This window comes from Xylocopa sonorina, chromosome 1, assembly GCF_050948175.1.
Source record: "Xylocopa sonorina isolate GNS202 chromosome 1, iyXylSono1_principal, whole genome shotgun sequence".
Lineage (NCBI taxonomy): Eukaryota > Metazoa > Arthropoda > Insecta > Hymenoptera > Apidae > Xylocopa > Xylocopa sonorina.
This window is the reverse complement of record NC_135193.1, coordinates 13951997-13965621: the sequence shown is the minus strand read 5'-3', so window position 1 is coordinate 13965621 and position 13625 is coordinate 13951997. Positions and strand designations below refer to the sequence as shown.

At 29.0% G+C, this 13625-nt stretch overlaps 4 protein-coding genes across 6 annotated transcripts; 2 read left to right on the top strand and 2 right to left on the bottom strand.

Annotated features, from left to right (window-relative positions):
- Position 1: 1 nt before the first annotated feature.
- Nprl2 (Nitrogen permease regulator-like 2) lies at positions 2–1916 on the bottom strand. Of its 2 annotated transcripts, none has more exons than XM_076903059.1 (8): positions 1767–1916; positions 1568–1659; positions 1334–1490; positions 1139–1256; positions 791–1025; positions 585–715; positions 346–515; positions 2–261 (listed from the first exon to the last, which is right to left on the bottom strand). In XM_076903059.1, the coding sequence occupies exons 1-8, from the start codon at positions 1878–1880 to the stop codon at positions 85–87; spliced, it is 1194 nt and encodes a 397-aa protein (XP_076759174.1). In that variant the 5' UTR covers positions 1881–1916; the 3' UTR covers positions 2–84. The 2 variants fall into 2 exon arrangements, with proteins under 2 accessions (XP_076759174.1, XP_076759183.1); XM_076903068.1 differs by having other exon boundaries at positions 585–673.
- A 671-nt stretch (positions 1917–2587) lies between these two features.
- Positions 2588–5846, bottom strand: Ir68a (Ionotropic receptor 68a). Its single transcript, XM_076903157.1, has 9 exons — positions 5756–5846; positions 5225–5402; positions 5000–5148; positions 4519–4827; positions 4343–4445; positions 3993–4279; positions 3588–3926; positions 3063–3444; positions 2588–2962 (listed from the first exon to the last, which is right to left on the bottom strand). The coding sequence occupies exons 1-9, from the start codon at positions 5803–5805 to the stop codon at positions 2693–2695; spliced, it is 2067 nt and encodes a 688-aa protein (XP_076759272.1). The 5' UTR covers positions 5806–5846; the 3' UTR covers positions 2588–2692.
- On the top strand, positions 4731–10026 carry LOC143428361 (peroxisomal acyl-coenzyme A oxidase 3). The gene is made up of 12 exons (XM_076903169.1): positions 4731–4805; positions 6881–7027; positions 7143–7265; positions 7345–7503; positions 7561–7708; positions 8056–8346; positions 8420–8583; positions 8658–8901; positions 8975–9208; positions 9295–9449; positions 9514–9807; positions 9871–10026. Exons 2-12 carry the CDS (start codon positions 6908–6910, stop codon positions 9961–9963), a joined length of 2025 nt encoding a protein of 674 aa, XP_076759284.1. The 5' UTR covers positions 4731–4805; positions 6881–6907; the 3' UTR covers positions 9964–10026.
- An 880-nt stretch (positions 10027–10906) lies between these two features.
- On the top strand, positions 10907–13459 carry LOC143428229 (beta-1,3-glucosyltransferase). 2 transcript variants are annotated; one of them, XM_076902963.1, is made up of 9 exons: positions 10907–11048; positions 11355–11464; positions 11548–11730; positions 11802–11932; positions 12011–12191; positions 12291–12426; positions 12510–12657; positions 12735–13011; positions 13132–13459. In XM_076902963.1, exons 1-9 carry the CDS (start codon positions 10976–10978, stop codon positions 13285–13287), a joined length of 1395 nt encoding a protein of 464 aa, XP_076759078.1. In that variant the 5' UTR covers positions 10907–10975; the 3' UTR covers positions 13288–13459. The 2 variants fall into 2 exon arrangements, with proteins under 2 accessions (XP_076759078.1, XP_076759070.1); XM_076902955.1 differs by having other exon boundaries at positions 12735–13459.
- Positions 13460–13625: the final 166 nt, after the last annotated feature.

The window sequence follows — 13625 nt, the reverse complement described above, 5'->3', positions numbered from 1 at the left end:
ATTTATCATTTATAATGTATCCTGCGTGTATTTATCAAAACTATAGAAAACAAAGTTCGTGGAATACTATTTATAAGGATTATGTTATTTCCATAACATAACAACATTAGGATCACGTTCAACAATGTCTTCGACCTGTGCAGCTGATTGACCTGTACTACAACAAATTTCATCAAGACTATATGTCCCTGTAAAATATTTATAAACTGGATTGTTCTTTGTCTCTTCATTAGAAGGAGATCCTGGCAAATATATAGGATACTGCAAATTATAAAAGTTGGCTATAAAAGTTAAAAGTAAATAATTATTAAACTGAATTAAAGACTCCATAATAAATTTAATAACCTTGTATACTCTACGAATAAGACCTTCAATGAGTCCAAATTGTACTAATCGCCTTTCATTGATTCTTAAATTTTGAGGATTGAGACGTTGACACAAGTCTCTCATACTGCTACCATGTGTCATACTTGCATACATTCGATATATATCTCTAAGATATGCAGGTTGTCTAGCTAAAAGTAATCACTTACAGAATGGTTTGTTATTTTCGCAAGTTTTTATACTGAGAATATAAAGCTTACAAAATTTTGAAGCATATGCTATACATCGTTCTTGTAATTTTGTGTTTTCCACCAACTCCCTTAATTTTGATGTTGCGGCATAGACATTACTATATTGGAATATTGGAATCAAAGTTACAATGCCATAATAACTACAAATAAAAATAATATTGCAAAAACTACATACTTTATGTAAAATTCTATGTTATATGTATATGTATACTTACACAAGATTCTGTACACAACTTTTAACCAAATTGTTTTCTACATCTGCTTCAGCAGCTATCCGTGCAACATGATTAAATCCATCTATGTATGGTAATACTTGCTGAGTAGTCAAATCCCACTGATCACTCTGAAATGCTTCGCGGCCTTCCAAGAATATTGGTACCTGATGATCAAGAACTGGTTTTGGCTCAGGTGCTAACTTTATGACTTTCAAATGGGACGTCATTGTTCCCTCTATTAAAATATTGTATTTTACATCTTTAATGATTTGACACACACACACACATACACACATATATAACACACACGTATGCACATCACTATTTTCTTATATAAAATAATTTTACCTGTTAACGTACACATCTTATGTAAATTTAAATCTTGCATTACTTGTTGGAGCATTTCTGATAATCTTGTTTTATCCTCTGAAGCAGATAAAAAGCAATTTTCTACTTCAAGAGCCATCTGAAAAATTAAATTGAACAAGTGAAGCAATGTATAAGAAGTAGAGAGATAATTATTAGAAACATATATATTCTTACTAGAAAATCAGACATTTTTTTTACCACAGGTTCATAGTGCACAGTACGAGCTTCTGCATCGCATACAAAGCATAAATTAAAATAAAATGCATTTCTTGCATATTTCTTATCATCAAGTTTTACGGGGAAACCCAAGATTTTGTAATCTTTCAATGTTCTGTAATAAAGTGAACAACTTGGTAAGTTATTCTAATCTCAGTGTTTAAATATTTAAATCTTGTAAATGAAACTTACACTGTTATAATGCTGCGTTGTAACTGTGCTTTGGGTATAATATAAACACTGACATTATCAAAGATGTCCTTTGAAATAAAGTTATCTGGAACCTTGCAAAAGTGGTAAATAAATTAAGTATAAAAGTGTTTTGTTTAGAATTATAAAAAACAATTAAAAATATTATTCCGCACAAATAAGCGATGTAATATTTATTAACCTGACAAGTAATCATTGGACCCACAATAGGATGAAATTCTGAAAAAAATATACATCTAATAGGGTCTTCTTGTCCTTTATCTTTTGTATTCTCTATTACTGATTTCATTTTCATGTATTATATACACATATCACACACAACACACAAGATTGACAATCTGTATCATAGAAATGAAGAAAACAATTTTATCGCTACCTTCAGGTAGATACATATATATTATATACGCATGTACAAAATTATTTTATTGATTTTCTAGAACTTTCAGTAAACTGACAATGAATTTTTACATTAAGTTTTAAGTAATATTGTTACACTAAATGGTAAAGGTAAAAAGGTTCCATGCATAAATTCTGTTTAACGAGAAATTACACTTTCCACTAAATATCTCTTTGTATAATTCTCTCAATGACGTATAACGCGATTTGACATAAATGCACACGAAGCGGTTCCATTTAATCGATTCGTTTTTCATACCAAAAAGATAACTAAAAATAGAAGTGAAATGTGCGTGATTGAGGGAAGGACGATGGAGAGAAAAAATATAAGAAACTCGTCACACATACGCAAGAGATAGGTATATATAGTTAAATAATTACGATCAAAGTAGAAATGGTGACGTTCCTCAATTGCAAAACTGGTGCGTATATAAGTTTTGGTTAATATGTAATTAAAAATTTATTATGAGAATGCTTTTATTGATACTTGAAAATATTTTTTTTACATATATATACTTTATATTTATATTAATATTATAATATTCATAAATAGATTACATATTGTATAACAGTAATGTGTTGTGTAAATATTCTTTTGTATAGAATATCATTACATACAATAATGAAATATGTTTTGTTTAAAGTTACTTATACATTTTTGGAAATGAACCTGTAAATTTAACTAATTCCTTTGTATTTTGCAATTACTACCTATTTATTGTTGTAGAATTTATCTAAATGATATTTGTCAAATTTTGGGTCATTTAAGACAATATATTTCCAATACAAAATTTCACCTATTAAAACAGTGAAAGCTAATAAATAACCAACTGTAATAACAATGAATGCACCTTGCAACTTATGAAGATTAACCAGTGCTTTTTCTGATTGAGTTTCTTGTCGTATATCCATAATTTTGCACCATTCCATGACATCACTCAACCATTTCTCGATTAATCCAGCTTCTATTATCTTCCTCACCTAAAAATTTGTATCGTGTACAATTATGAATTGTACATCAAATATATCTTCATGATAGTTTTATGGTAATTTTTGGTATAGCAACCAAAAAGGAAAATACCAAAGTATCAACGTGCGGTTTCAATGGTGAATTTTTTTCCATCCCAAGAGCTATTGGCACATTTATAACACATTCTTCCATAATATGCAAATTATGCTTTAATGATTTACTCTCTATAGTTTTATTTTTCTTTTGTTCTCTTTCCGATATCTGCTGTCTCACACGGGCGTGTTGTAGCAAATATGAATTCTCGTAATAACAAAAAGATCCACTTGTCACTTTTTTTATTGCTTCATCTTCATGTTCAATTAGCTGAAATCTCTTACCAATTTCTTGGCTATTGAGGTCTGCTAATGTTAAAAAAAAATTTTTGCTCTCTTTATTCCATCCTCCAACTTCTATAGAACTTTTAGCCAAATCAGCTAATGTATCAATAGTAACTCTGCATTCAAATTGCAATGTAAATAAATAGTAATAATTAAATTTATTAATATTATTATTATTATAAAAAAGTATAGTTATAAATTATTATCTTATTGACAGATGATAATAATAATAATAAAATTTTATTATAATGATTTTCACCTAGCAACTGGATTTGCTAAAGTAGCAGTCATGCTAGCTCGATAGGCAACTACAAGTAAAATACTATATATCCACCACCACCCAATTAATACTCGCACAGCCCATGGGTTTGGCAAGTTTGGTAGTGAAACTTGCACGAGCATACTATAAGTATATAATATGCTGTTCTCTATTTCAGTAAATAAGTACAAGCCTTTTACTTCCTTCTTCATAGATATATTTTTAAGTTGCATTTGACTTTTATATAAACTTATGTGCTTTTTATAAGACAATGACAAAAAATAAAATATAATGCTCCCTAAAAGTAAGGTGAGAATAAGAGCAATCCAAGTGTAAAGTCTAGAAATCAAAATTTATATATTTTAGTTAATTTGTTTTAATTACATTGCTTTTTATTGTACTTACTTGAATGGAAGTATTAATAACTTCCATGAGTTTTCTGTTAATGATTCTGGTGTTAGAAAAGTAAGGCATTCAGTGTTGTATGGAATGCTCAGATCAAAAAAATTCAAGTGATACAATGTATAATGTAGATCACCCAAATAGAAGGCAGCTTTCCCCTGTATAGCTTCACTTATAAGTCCAGTATGAGTTAGATTGTCTTCTTCGATGCCCCACTTCTCAGAAACAATGTTGTAGGGCATGTAATATTCTGGCCTGAAGTTCATTGCTTTTGAGATAATTTGTATTAACTAGAAAAAATTAAATGATGCAAAAGTGAATAGCTGTAACTATCGTATACTTGTAGTACATACCTCAAATTCGATTCCTAAAGCTTCTATATTGTTATTTGGTCGTTTGTTATAGTATGTTCTTGAACTTTCTGTTACTGCTGGAATATGTTGGAACACAGCAATACTGCAATATATGTAAAAATTTCATTTATTTTATTTAAAGTACTAGTTAAATATCAATTTCTTTTTCTGCAAACCGTAAATGTTTATTCCGCAAATTTGTCGTTTTTTCTATGAAATGGTTAGTACCATAACGCAATTTGCCTTGATACCAGGTATCAATGTACTTTGTGGTGGTAAATGTTTTTGCATGAGCAGGGAAATGGACAGTATTCAGATCAATTTTTTCATTTATAGTGTCCTGGCCCGAACGATGATTATATGCGTTATATCGACGAATAAAAACTACATTGATAATTCTATTCCAAATATAATGCAAATTCGGTTGGAATAAACGTGAATCATATAATAGTAAAAATAATCCGTGGGTATTAATTAAACGCTCTCTGAAAATCAACAAATTCTATTATTCGAAATTAATGTTACAAAAGTATAAATATAAACTGTAATATATCGGTTGATAATTAGTTATATGAAAATTGGACAGTAATTAAACAAATTATAATTTACTATACGTATACTTATCCAATAAATATTTATTTATTCATAGACAATTACCTCTCGGTATATTGTAAGAATTCTGCTGCTAGAAATCCATTAGCAATTAATATAATATATGCATTGCAACCAATTGTTTTGCTATTAATTAATATTTTTTGAATTCGTTGTTTTGGTCTAGAAAATTGTTCATTATCACGTAATCGAATCTGTAATGTGATAAGTTTATGCATATACATATAATACAAAAATTCGTGATACGTAATTTCAAATATCTTGTTTTACCTCATATTTTGATAAAGTCGAATTTTTAATAACTTCAATATCTACTAAGGTTTGATAAACAGAATCAGTAACAAGAACAACGCAATTAACTCGTTCGCTAATTTCGCCCACGACTGTTTCAACAACGGATTTTAGATTCTTCTCGCTATGTTTGCTTTGATGCCTCTTATAAAATACGCTATATATAATTTTGCGAATATTTATTAGCGAATTAATCATTTACAGTTAGATACAAAAAATTTGTCATGCACGTGCAGTTTATCTTACATAAAAAACAAATGTATTCGAAATAGATACGCAGACATATATTTTCACATAAGCTTTCACTATTCATATGTACTTTATGCTACGTTACATTGAAACATTGAACATTAAAAATTACACTTTGAAATTTTTATTCATTACATCTTAAAATCGGAATACTAGATTACTAAAATAAAAGTTAGACACAATTACCGATGTAATTATACTTGGCAATTAATCCTTTTAGTAGTTTTAATTCTTAGGCTTTATATAATAATATGACAATACCTTTCACCGGATATCAAAATGACTTGAAGAAGCAGTATAATAAGCATCATTGCTTGAATTGTACTGCTACAAACTGGAATTAAATTTTCGATTAAAGCGGTATATATTGATTTCTAAGATCTTTTAATTTATCTTCTTCCATTGCGCCGAGTGTATAGTTAAATATTCAGCAATCTCGTTTGCTAGTCCAATTGATTTAAATAAGCCAAATAATCGATAACGTAAATGTGTAAATTGGGTGACCTACTTACATCACTTTCAGTTAAAAAATCATAGCGAATACGTTTCCCATTTCAAGCCGTATTGGAGAATTGAAAATGTATCATGTATGTGGTTAACTATAGTTAAGAATTATACATTCTCAAGGTTGTTTCATTTAGCAATATATATTCAATAGAAATAATACAGGAAATAGAAACAAAGTTGGGAACAAAGAGTTAGAAATTAAAGAAAGTTTAATTAAATTTAATAGTTTTATTGAAAATTTAGAAAAATTTAGTCCAAAAGGTATAAACTAATTTTATTATTTTATTGATCAATAAATTTTACGACTTCAATCTTTTAAAAATTTGCAGATTCGCAACTCATTCTTATATTATTATAATCAATTGTATTACACTTTAAATCTGCTTTATTATTCGGATTATGTGCAACGTAATGGATGAATAATAAAACTGAAATGTATTGTCATGTCTGATCATTATATTAATTAAACAGTGAGTCTTCATTAAAATACAATCAATTCGATTCACACAGTACACATCGAAGTCATCACGGTACACATCATTTAGACGATCGCAACAGAGGTCTAATATTGTTTGCAACTTTTACTATTTTTTGCGGATACAGTTCTGATTAATGAAAAAAATTATAAAATTTCATAAGAAAAATTGATAATAATGATAGGAGCCATGTGTTTGCAGATTTAGAATAAAAATTGTTGATTTTTTAGTATTATCATAGTGCTGGGCTGACTTGCAATTTATTGTAGTTCTAGTCGCGAAATAGTTTGTTGCCGTCGATTTTAACTACTTAAATAGTTTTAAAAATTACAATACGAAATTCTGCATAGAATAAAGGCGATGTTATATGAAACAGAGGTCTAATCGTCATTTTATTGCATAGGTATTCCAAACTGAGAGCCTAAGGAGAATGCACGGTACAATGGCTAACGCATCAAAGGGTCCTTTAGACATATACAGAAAATGTGCCACGTTTAACTGGAAGCTGTTAAAACAGAATTTAGAAGGAGAAGAGTTTATTCTTTTTCAGGTATTTGAAAATTATTTATTATAAGAGTCACAATCACAATTTTTATAAATTGTTACTTTAATCTTCATATTTACGAAATATGAATATTGCTTCAGTTTTTTGTTTGTGATTTTAGGATAAATTGTGGAATTTTATGAAAAATTCACCAGTATTTGAAAAACGTGACTATTCTACATTAGATGAAGAAAGAAAAGTTTGTAATGATCGTATACAAGCGTTAATCAGTAGCGATATTGCTGTACGTATTATTAATAGTAATAAGTAGAAGAGCAAACAATTAATTGTAATTCATTTAATTCATATATTATTTTTTGTAGCATCCAATGATAAATAGTCGTTGGTTTGGTGCACTAGTACAATATGATGGCTCTGTACCAGTAAAAATGACTGTGATGTATGGTTTGGTACCAAGTACCATTGCTGCTTTAGGCACAGAAATCCATCATGGCATTATAGAAAAATTTGTGAACAGACAAGTAAGCATTTAGTAAAATGTGGAAATAAAATTATAATTCTTTTTGTAACTTTTTTAGTACACGGGCTGTTTTGCATTGACGGAAATATCTCATGGTACAAATGTTAAAGGAATGAGAACTACAGCTACATATGATGTAAAATCAAAAAATTTCATTTTACACAGTTCTGACTTTGAAGCCGCAAAATGTTGGGCTGGTGGCTTAGGTAAAGACAAATAATAATAATAATAATATAATAGAAATATCTAGGATAAGCTAGATAAATTTAATAACATTCCTTGTAATGTTTGGTCCACACTGACATCGTCTCTATTCCAAATCCCGTGTAATAAATTGTAGGGCATTTCACCTGGCTTGGCTACAATTTCAATGGCCTTACGGAATGATTAGTGCAGAGGTCCGTTATTATAACTATTTACAGGTTCTGGTTCGAACGTTTTTTCGAAATGTGATACACACTTCGTGTGTTATTTCTGTCATTTCTTTATGTATGGTTTATAATGAAAATTTTCTGTGTTGAGTATCAATCATTTACCAAAAATTATTTTTTAGGAAAATCTGCAACCCATGCCATTATATTTGCACAGTTAATTACGCATGATCAACAAAATCGCGGTCTTCATATTTTCCTTGTGCCTATCCGAGATCCAGATACTGGTGATGTTTATCCAGGAGTTATTATTGGTGACATGGGTAAAAAGATTGGATTGAATGGAGTAGATAATGGGTTTGTGATGTTTAATAATTACAGTATTTCGCGAACATCCTTGTTAAACCGAACAGCAGATGTTACTGAAGATGGACATTATAAAACAGCTATAAAGGATGAAAGTAAAAGATTTGGTGAGGTTTCAAAAAAATTTAGTATTACTGGCAATTAGATTTCGATAGAAATTTTAATTAATGATATTTGTAGGTGCATCTTTAGGTGCGTTGTCTGGGGGTCGTGTTGGAATTACTTCGGCATGCGCGATTTATGCAAGCATTGCATTAACCATTGCTATACGATATTGTGCCGTAAGGAAACAATTCGGACCAACGGAATTAGAGGAATGGCCGGTTATAGAATACCAAGCTCAGGTATTTAATCAAATTGAATGAAGATCTGTCGAATAAAATTGTTACATGATAAAATATTTTATCTAAATATGTAGCAATGGCGATTGTTTCCACATCTGGCAGCGGTATATGCTATAAAAATTTTTTCGGCCAAGTTTTTAGAGCAAATGTTCGATTTTAATCTGAGATTTATAAACAAAATAGATCGAGATGATATTGGTAACGAAGGTATGGAAATACATGCATTATCCTCTGTAACAAAGCCAATGAGCTCATGGACTAGTCGAGATACTATTCAAGACTGCAGGGAGTCGTGCGGGGGACACGGTTATCTCAAAAGTATCCATTATATAAGTTAAATATGTTAAAACATTATATATTTCGTTGTTATTTAATTTTTGTTTGCGATTAGTGTCACGTCTAGGTGACTTGAGGGATGAAAACGATGCATTTTGTACATTTGAGGGTGAAAACAATGTACTAATTCAGCAAACCAGCAACTGGTTATTAAACCAGTGGTCAAATGTACTTAGAGGAAAACCTGTAAATACACCTCTAAAAACAGCAGATTTTTTTATGGATGCTAATAATATTTTAGCACAAAAATTTGGTTATTCAACAATTTCTGAAGTACTGAAACCAGAAAGTATGAATATGATTTTAATAATTTGGGCATCATTCAGAATTCATTTATTTATTATATTTTATATGTAACACCAATTGTTTTTACAGATTTACTTCTATCTTTTAAATGGCTAGTCTGTTATTATGTAAAAAAAACATATGAACAAGTAAAAATTTTAAAACATAAAGGTTACAGTGACTTCGAAATTAGAAATGAGACACAAGTATTCTTAGCACAAACATTATCTACATTGTATGGGCAGGTAATATTTTAATTTTAATATTAGAAGGTCTTTGCCAATTTATTTTGTCAATGTTTCCTTACAGCATGCAGTAATGAAAAGCTTTATAGAATGTTTACAATCTTCTGTATGGAAATCGGAAGAACGTAATGTGCTAACGAAATTATGTTCTCTCTATGGAGCTGTTGCTTTAGAGAAAAGATTAGGAGATTTTTATGCTGGTGGCTATGCATCACCTAAGTGTAATATGGATGGACTATTACGAGAGGGTATTTTAAAATTGTGTAAAGAATTAGTTAAAGAAGTAGTAACATTAGTTGATGTTTTGGCACCACCAGATTTTATTTTAAATTCTGCACTTGGAATGTCTGATGGCTTAGTAAGTCCAATTTTTTATTTTTGTATTTAAATCTACAAATTTGTAATCTCCTTTTATGTATAGGTGTACGAGCATATTAAAGAAGAAATATACAAGGATAAAGAAAATTTTGAAAAAGTATCATGGTGGAAGAACTTAATACAATCAAAGTTGTGAGATGTATATAATACTTAACTAATATATTTTACTATTTTATATTCTTAATAGTATGTTCTCTATCATGAAAATGATACATAGAGTAAATACAATTACACTTATTAATCGAATATTAAATAAGAATGCAAATAATAGTTGGAATTGATATAAAAGGTAACTGTAGAAATAAGGTGGACAAGATATTATATAATTGTAAATGAAATATAGAATTTTATACTGCTCAACTTTATTCAATGTTGAAAAATGTTGATAATGTCAGAAAATTAATATGTTGTACAAATTAAACTTAAAGAAATAAAATTGTATTTTTTTAAAAATTATCGATTTTCAAAATTATTGTATTATTTTAATTTCATGCATGATTTGAAACTTCTTACTAGTAATGAGATACGTGGAGTCTGAACACCTAGTATGTTTTTACAAGAATAAATGCATACGAGACGTAAATAATATTTACATGGTGCATATAACATTTATGTTGTTTATTTATCTAACACTAGACAACCGCTTTAATGCAAATTCGCTGGGTGTTTCGTTTGACATTCGATGGAGGTTTGACATCGAAATGATATTTGCGTATTCCCCCTCCATTTTTTGCGCATTATCCCTCCATCCCACCGGTTTACGTGTGTGTTCTCTGTGATAACCTGTACGTACATTTAGAATAGTTTGCTTGTGTGTATAGTAAATTGACAGAGTCACTAAGTCATCTTCATAATCATAATTGAGTAATAACAATAATATTTATAACAATTTTGAAACAGCTTGTATAAATTCAATCATTTTCACTGTACAAAATCATCTTTAAACACAAAAATAGGAAATGTAAAATAGATTTTGCACTTTAAAACGGTTTATTGTCTTTTTATGTATTTTTAGTGTTTTATAAATTGAAATTGTTAATATAAATTTTATATAAATATTTTATATAAATATAACAAAATAATTTGACATATTCTATTGAATATTTAGAATTGCATTAATTATAGTTTGAACTTTTAAAAGTATAATAATGTTTTTTCTATATTTGTTTTACTTCATAATTCCTACAGTATTCTGGGATAGAATTAATGTAAATGCTTTAGGTAAGTTATGTTGTGTACATATATTGCTCAGTTGTTATAATAATGACGCTACTCTAAATTGAAAGTACAAGCGCTAAGAATTTAATAAAAGCCAGAGAGATATTGCAACATTTTTCTTATTGTTCGATACTTTACTATACAAATTTTATATTTTGATATGATGTTCTTATACTATTTGAATTTATTTTCAGAGAAAACTTAACTTTTGAGGTATGTCATTGTTGTAGCACATAAGCAATATATATAATTTTATTATTATTTAGCTTGTGGATAAATACAAAACAAAAATGATACGTATTTGCACAGATCCCAGAGACTTAGTTGTTGTGATATTAAGTCAAAAAGAAAGTTATCATATAGCGCATCTAGAAATATTAAAAAGAAACATTTATGAACAAGCAGATGCTCTTGATAAGGTATAATGATATTAATAACTTAATATATACTTGTATATAAACTATAATTTTGTGTAAATTTCCTAATTTAATTTTTTCATTAGGATCCTCCAAAAATTGTCTCATCTCATGAATTGAATATTAATGGATCTTGGACAATAATACCGCTTCTGGATTATTTATTTGATTCCTATGCGACTTCTAAATGGTTTTTCTTCTGCTTAGAAAATACTGTTATTAGATTAAGTAAATTATTAAATGTTCTTTCAAAATTCAAAGAAACTAAAGTACGTTATAACAGTACTAAACGACTTACTTGTTATGATAGATAGCTTTTATTGATTTCTTTTTATTTCAGAACTTGTGGATTGGACATGCATTATATGATCATGAACCAACTATCATACATCATTTTGCAGATCATACTAAAAAATTTAAGTATCCACACATAGCTTCTGGTTTTGCAATAACATCAAGGTTATTAACAAGGTACTGTAGAAAATGTTTTACTCTAGGTATGCTATAATCTTGTTTAAATAATATGCATAGTATAAAGTGTTTTCTCAGTTTAGTGCAAAAAATTATCGAAGGTGAAAGGCCTAAAGATGATTTTTCAATCGATGCATCATATGAATTTTCATCTTTTGTTTTAAAAGTCGATAAAGGAGTGCGATTAACTCACGTGCCAGAAATATGCATTGTATCTAGTTCTGATTGTGCCACATATCCAAGATTTTTTCATCCATGTGTAAGTATTAATAGTCTTCTGTATTATCTATAGTATTTTAATTGGTACTAGATGTTATAATTCCCAGCACTAATAGTTATTAACTATTTTTAATTAAAGGGTTCATCTGTAACTTCTGAAAATGTATATTTTGCTATAAAAACCTGTAAAAAATATCATGTTGAGAGGATTCCAGTAATCAAGCAGACATGGGCAAAGTACGCTGCACATATTGGCTACTTTAGTGATGTGGCTGGTATAATCATTCATATTATATTAATGATTCAAACATGTACAAAAATGGATAATCAGTTAAGCAGTTCATTTTTTTTAGTATAGATAAATATCTACCTGAAGCTTTTATTGTACCGAATACAACACAGGGACATTGTGCAAAAACGTATAGCATTCTAGCGGAAGCAGATAAAATATTGAAGAAAAAAAATTTGAATTGGTTAATAATCAGTGACGATGATACAATATTTAGGTAAACATTTTTACTCGTAATGTATACAACCTAATAGTAAATGTAATATTGATATACTGTTATTTATTTATATTTAGCGTATCTCGTTTGTTACGTTTATTAACGTGCTACAATTCAAATATTGCACTTGCTATTGGAGAACGATATGGTTTTCGTCTGTGGGATAGGCTTCATGGATATGAGTATTTGACAGGTGGAGCTGGCATTGCTTTATCTGCACCTTTAGTTCATGAAATGATAAAACCAGGTACATGTAATTGCCCATCACCCACAACTCCAGATGATATGTATTTGTTTGGTATATGTTTAGTACAAATTGGAGTACAGCCTATACATTCATCAATGTTTCATCAAGTATGTTATACAAAAATATTTATTATCAGCATAATACTCGTAGTGATGTGTAAAAGTAACCAGCCGAACGCGGAAATAGAGGTAAGTATACCTTCAAATTATAATACACGTTTATTACAGGCACGTCCTTTGGATTATGCAACTGCATATCTTGCATCGCAAGAACCTATATCGTTTCATAAATTTTGGATGATTGAACCGCAAATGGTATATGATGAATGGTTTGCAGAAGCAGATAAATCTTTAATTACAGTTAAAGAACATACAGAATTATAATATCCACAAATCAATCATTCAATCATGAAACTACTTAATAATTAATAAAAGCAAGTCAATTGTTAGGAAAATTGTAATAAATATTAAGTGATTTAGAATTAGGAGTTCAAGTGGTTTTAAAAATGCTCCAAATTGTTGTCTGATTAAGAGAGTTGTGATTACCAGAATAAGGATGTATCAGTGGGCAGCATCAGAATTCTCAGATTTTCAGTCTCCTTTTATGATTTTTATATTTAAATATTTCTCCAAGTGATACGCACATTCTACTATGAGGTAAAACGTTTCTTTTCTATAAGATCTTTTTATGTTAAACCTGAAGTTATAGTTTTCAAATTGTG

Bases quoted from the DNA above. Each gene is read 5' to 3' on its own strand.
- LOC143428229 (XM_076902955.1), top strand. From the start codon at position 10,976: ATGTTTTTTCTATATTTGTTTTACTTCATAATTCCTACAGTATTCTGG. The intron at 11,049-11,354 runs GTAAGTTATGTT...GTATTTGCACAG, and splicing joins AATTAATGTAAATGCTTTAG to ATCCCAGAGACTTAGTTGTT. The intron at 12,192-12,290 runs GTAAGTATTAAT...TTTTAATTAAAG, and splicing joins CAAGATTTTTTCATCCATGT to GGTTCATCTGTAACTTCTGA.
- LOC143428361 (XM_076903169.1), top strand. From the start codon at position 6,908: ATGCACGGTACAATGGCTAACGCATCAAAGGGTCCTTTAGACATATAC. The intron at 7,504-7,560 runs GTAAGCATTTAG...TAACTTTTTTAG, and splicing joins AAAAATTTGTGAACAGACAA to TACACGGGCTGTTTTGCATT. The intron at 9,209-9,294 runs GTATGAATATGA...TTGTTTTTACAG, and splicing joins TGAAGTACTGAAACCAGAAA to ATTTACTTCTATCTTTTAAA.
- Ir68a (XM_076903157.1), bottom strand. From the start codon at position 5,805: ATGATGCTTATTATACTGCTTCTTCAAGTCATTTTGATATCCGGTGAA. The intron at 4,446-4,518 runs GTTTGCAGAAAA...CATATATTGCAG, and splicing joins TTGCGGAATAAACATTTACG to TATTGCTGTGTTCCAACATA. The intron at 3,445-3,587 runs GTGAAAATCATT...ATTTGAATGCAG, and splicing joins TTAGCAAATCCAGTTGCTAG to AGTTACTATTGATACATTAG.
- Nprl2 (XM_076903059.1), bottom strand. From the start codon at position 1,880: ATGAAAATGAAATCAGTAATAGAGAATACAAAAGATAAAGGACAAGAA. The intron at 1,026-1,138 runs GTAAAATTATTT...ATATTTTAATAG, and splicing joins TAAGATGTGTACGTTAACAG to AGGGAACAATGACGTCCCAT. The intron at 716-790 runs GTAAGTATACAT...TTTTATTTGTAG, and splicing joins AGTTGTGTACAGAATCTTGT to TTATTATGGCATTGTAACTT.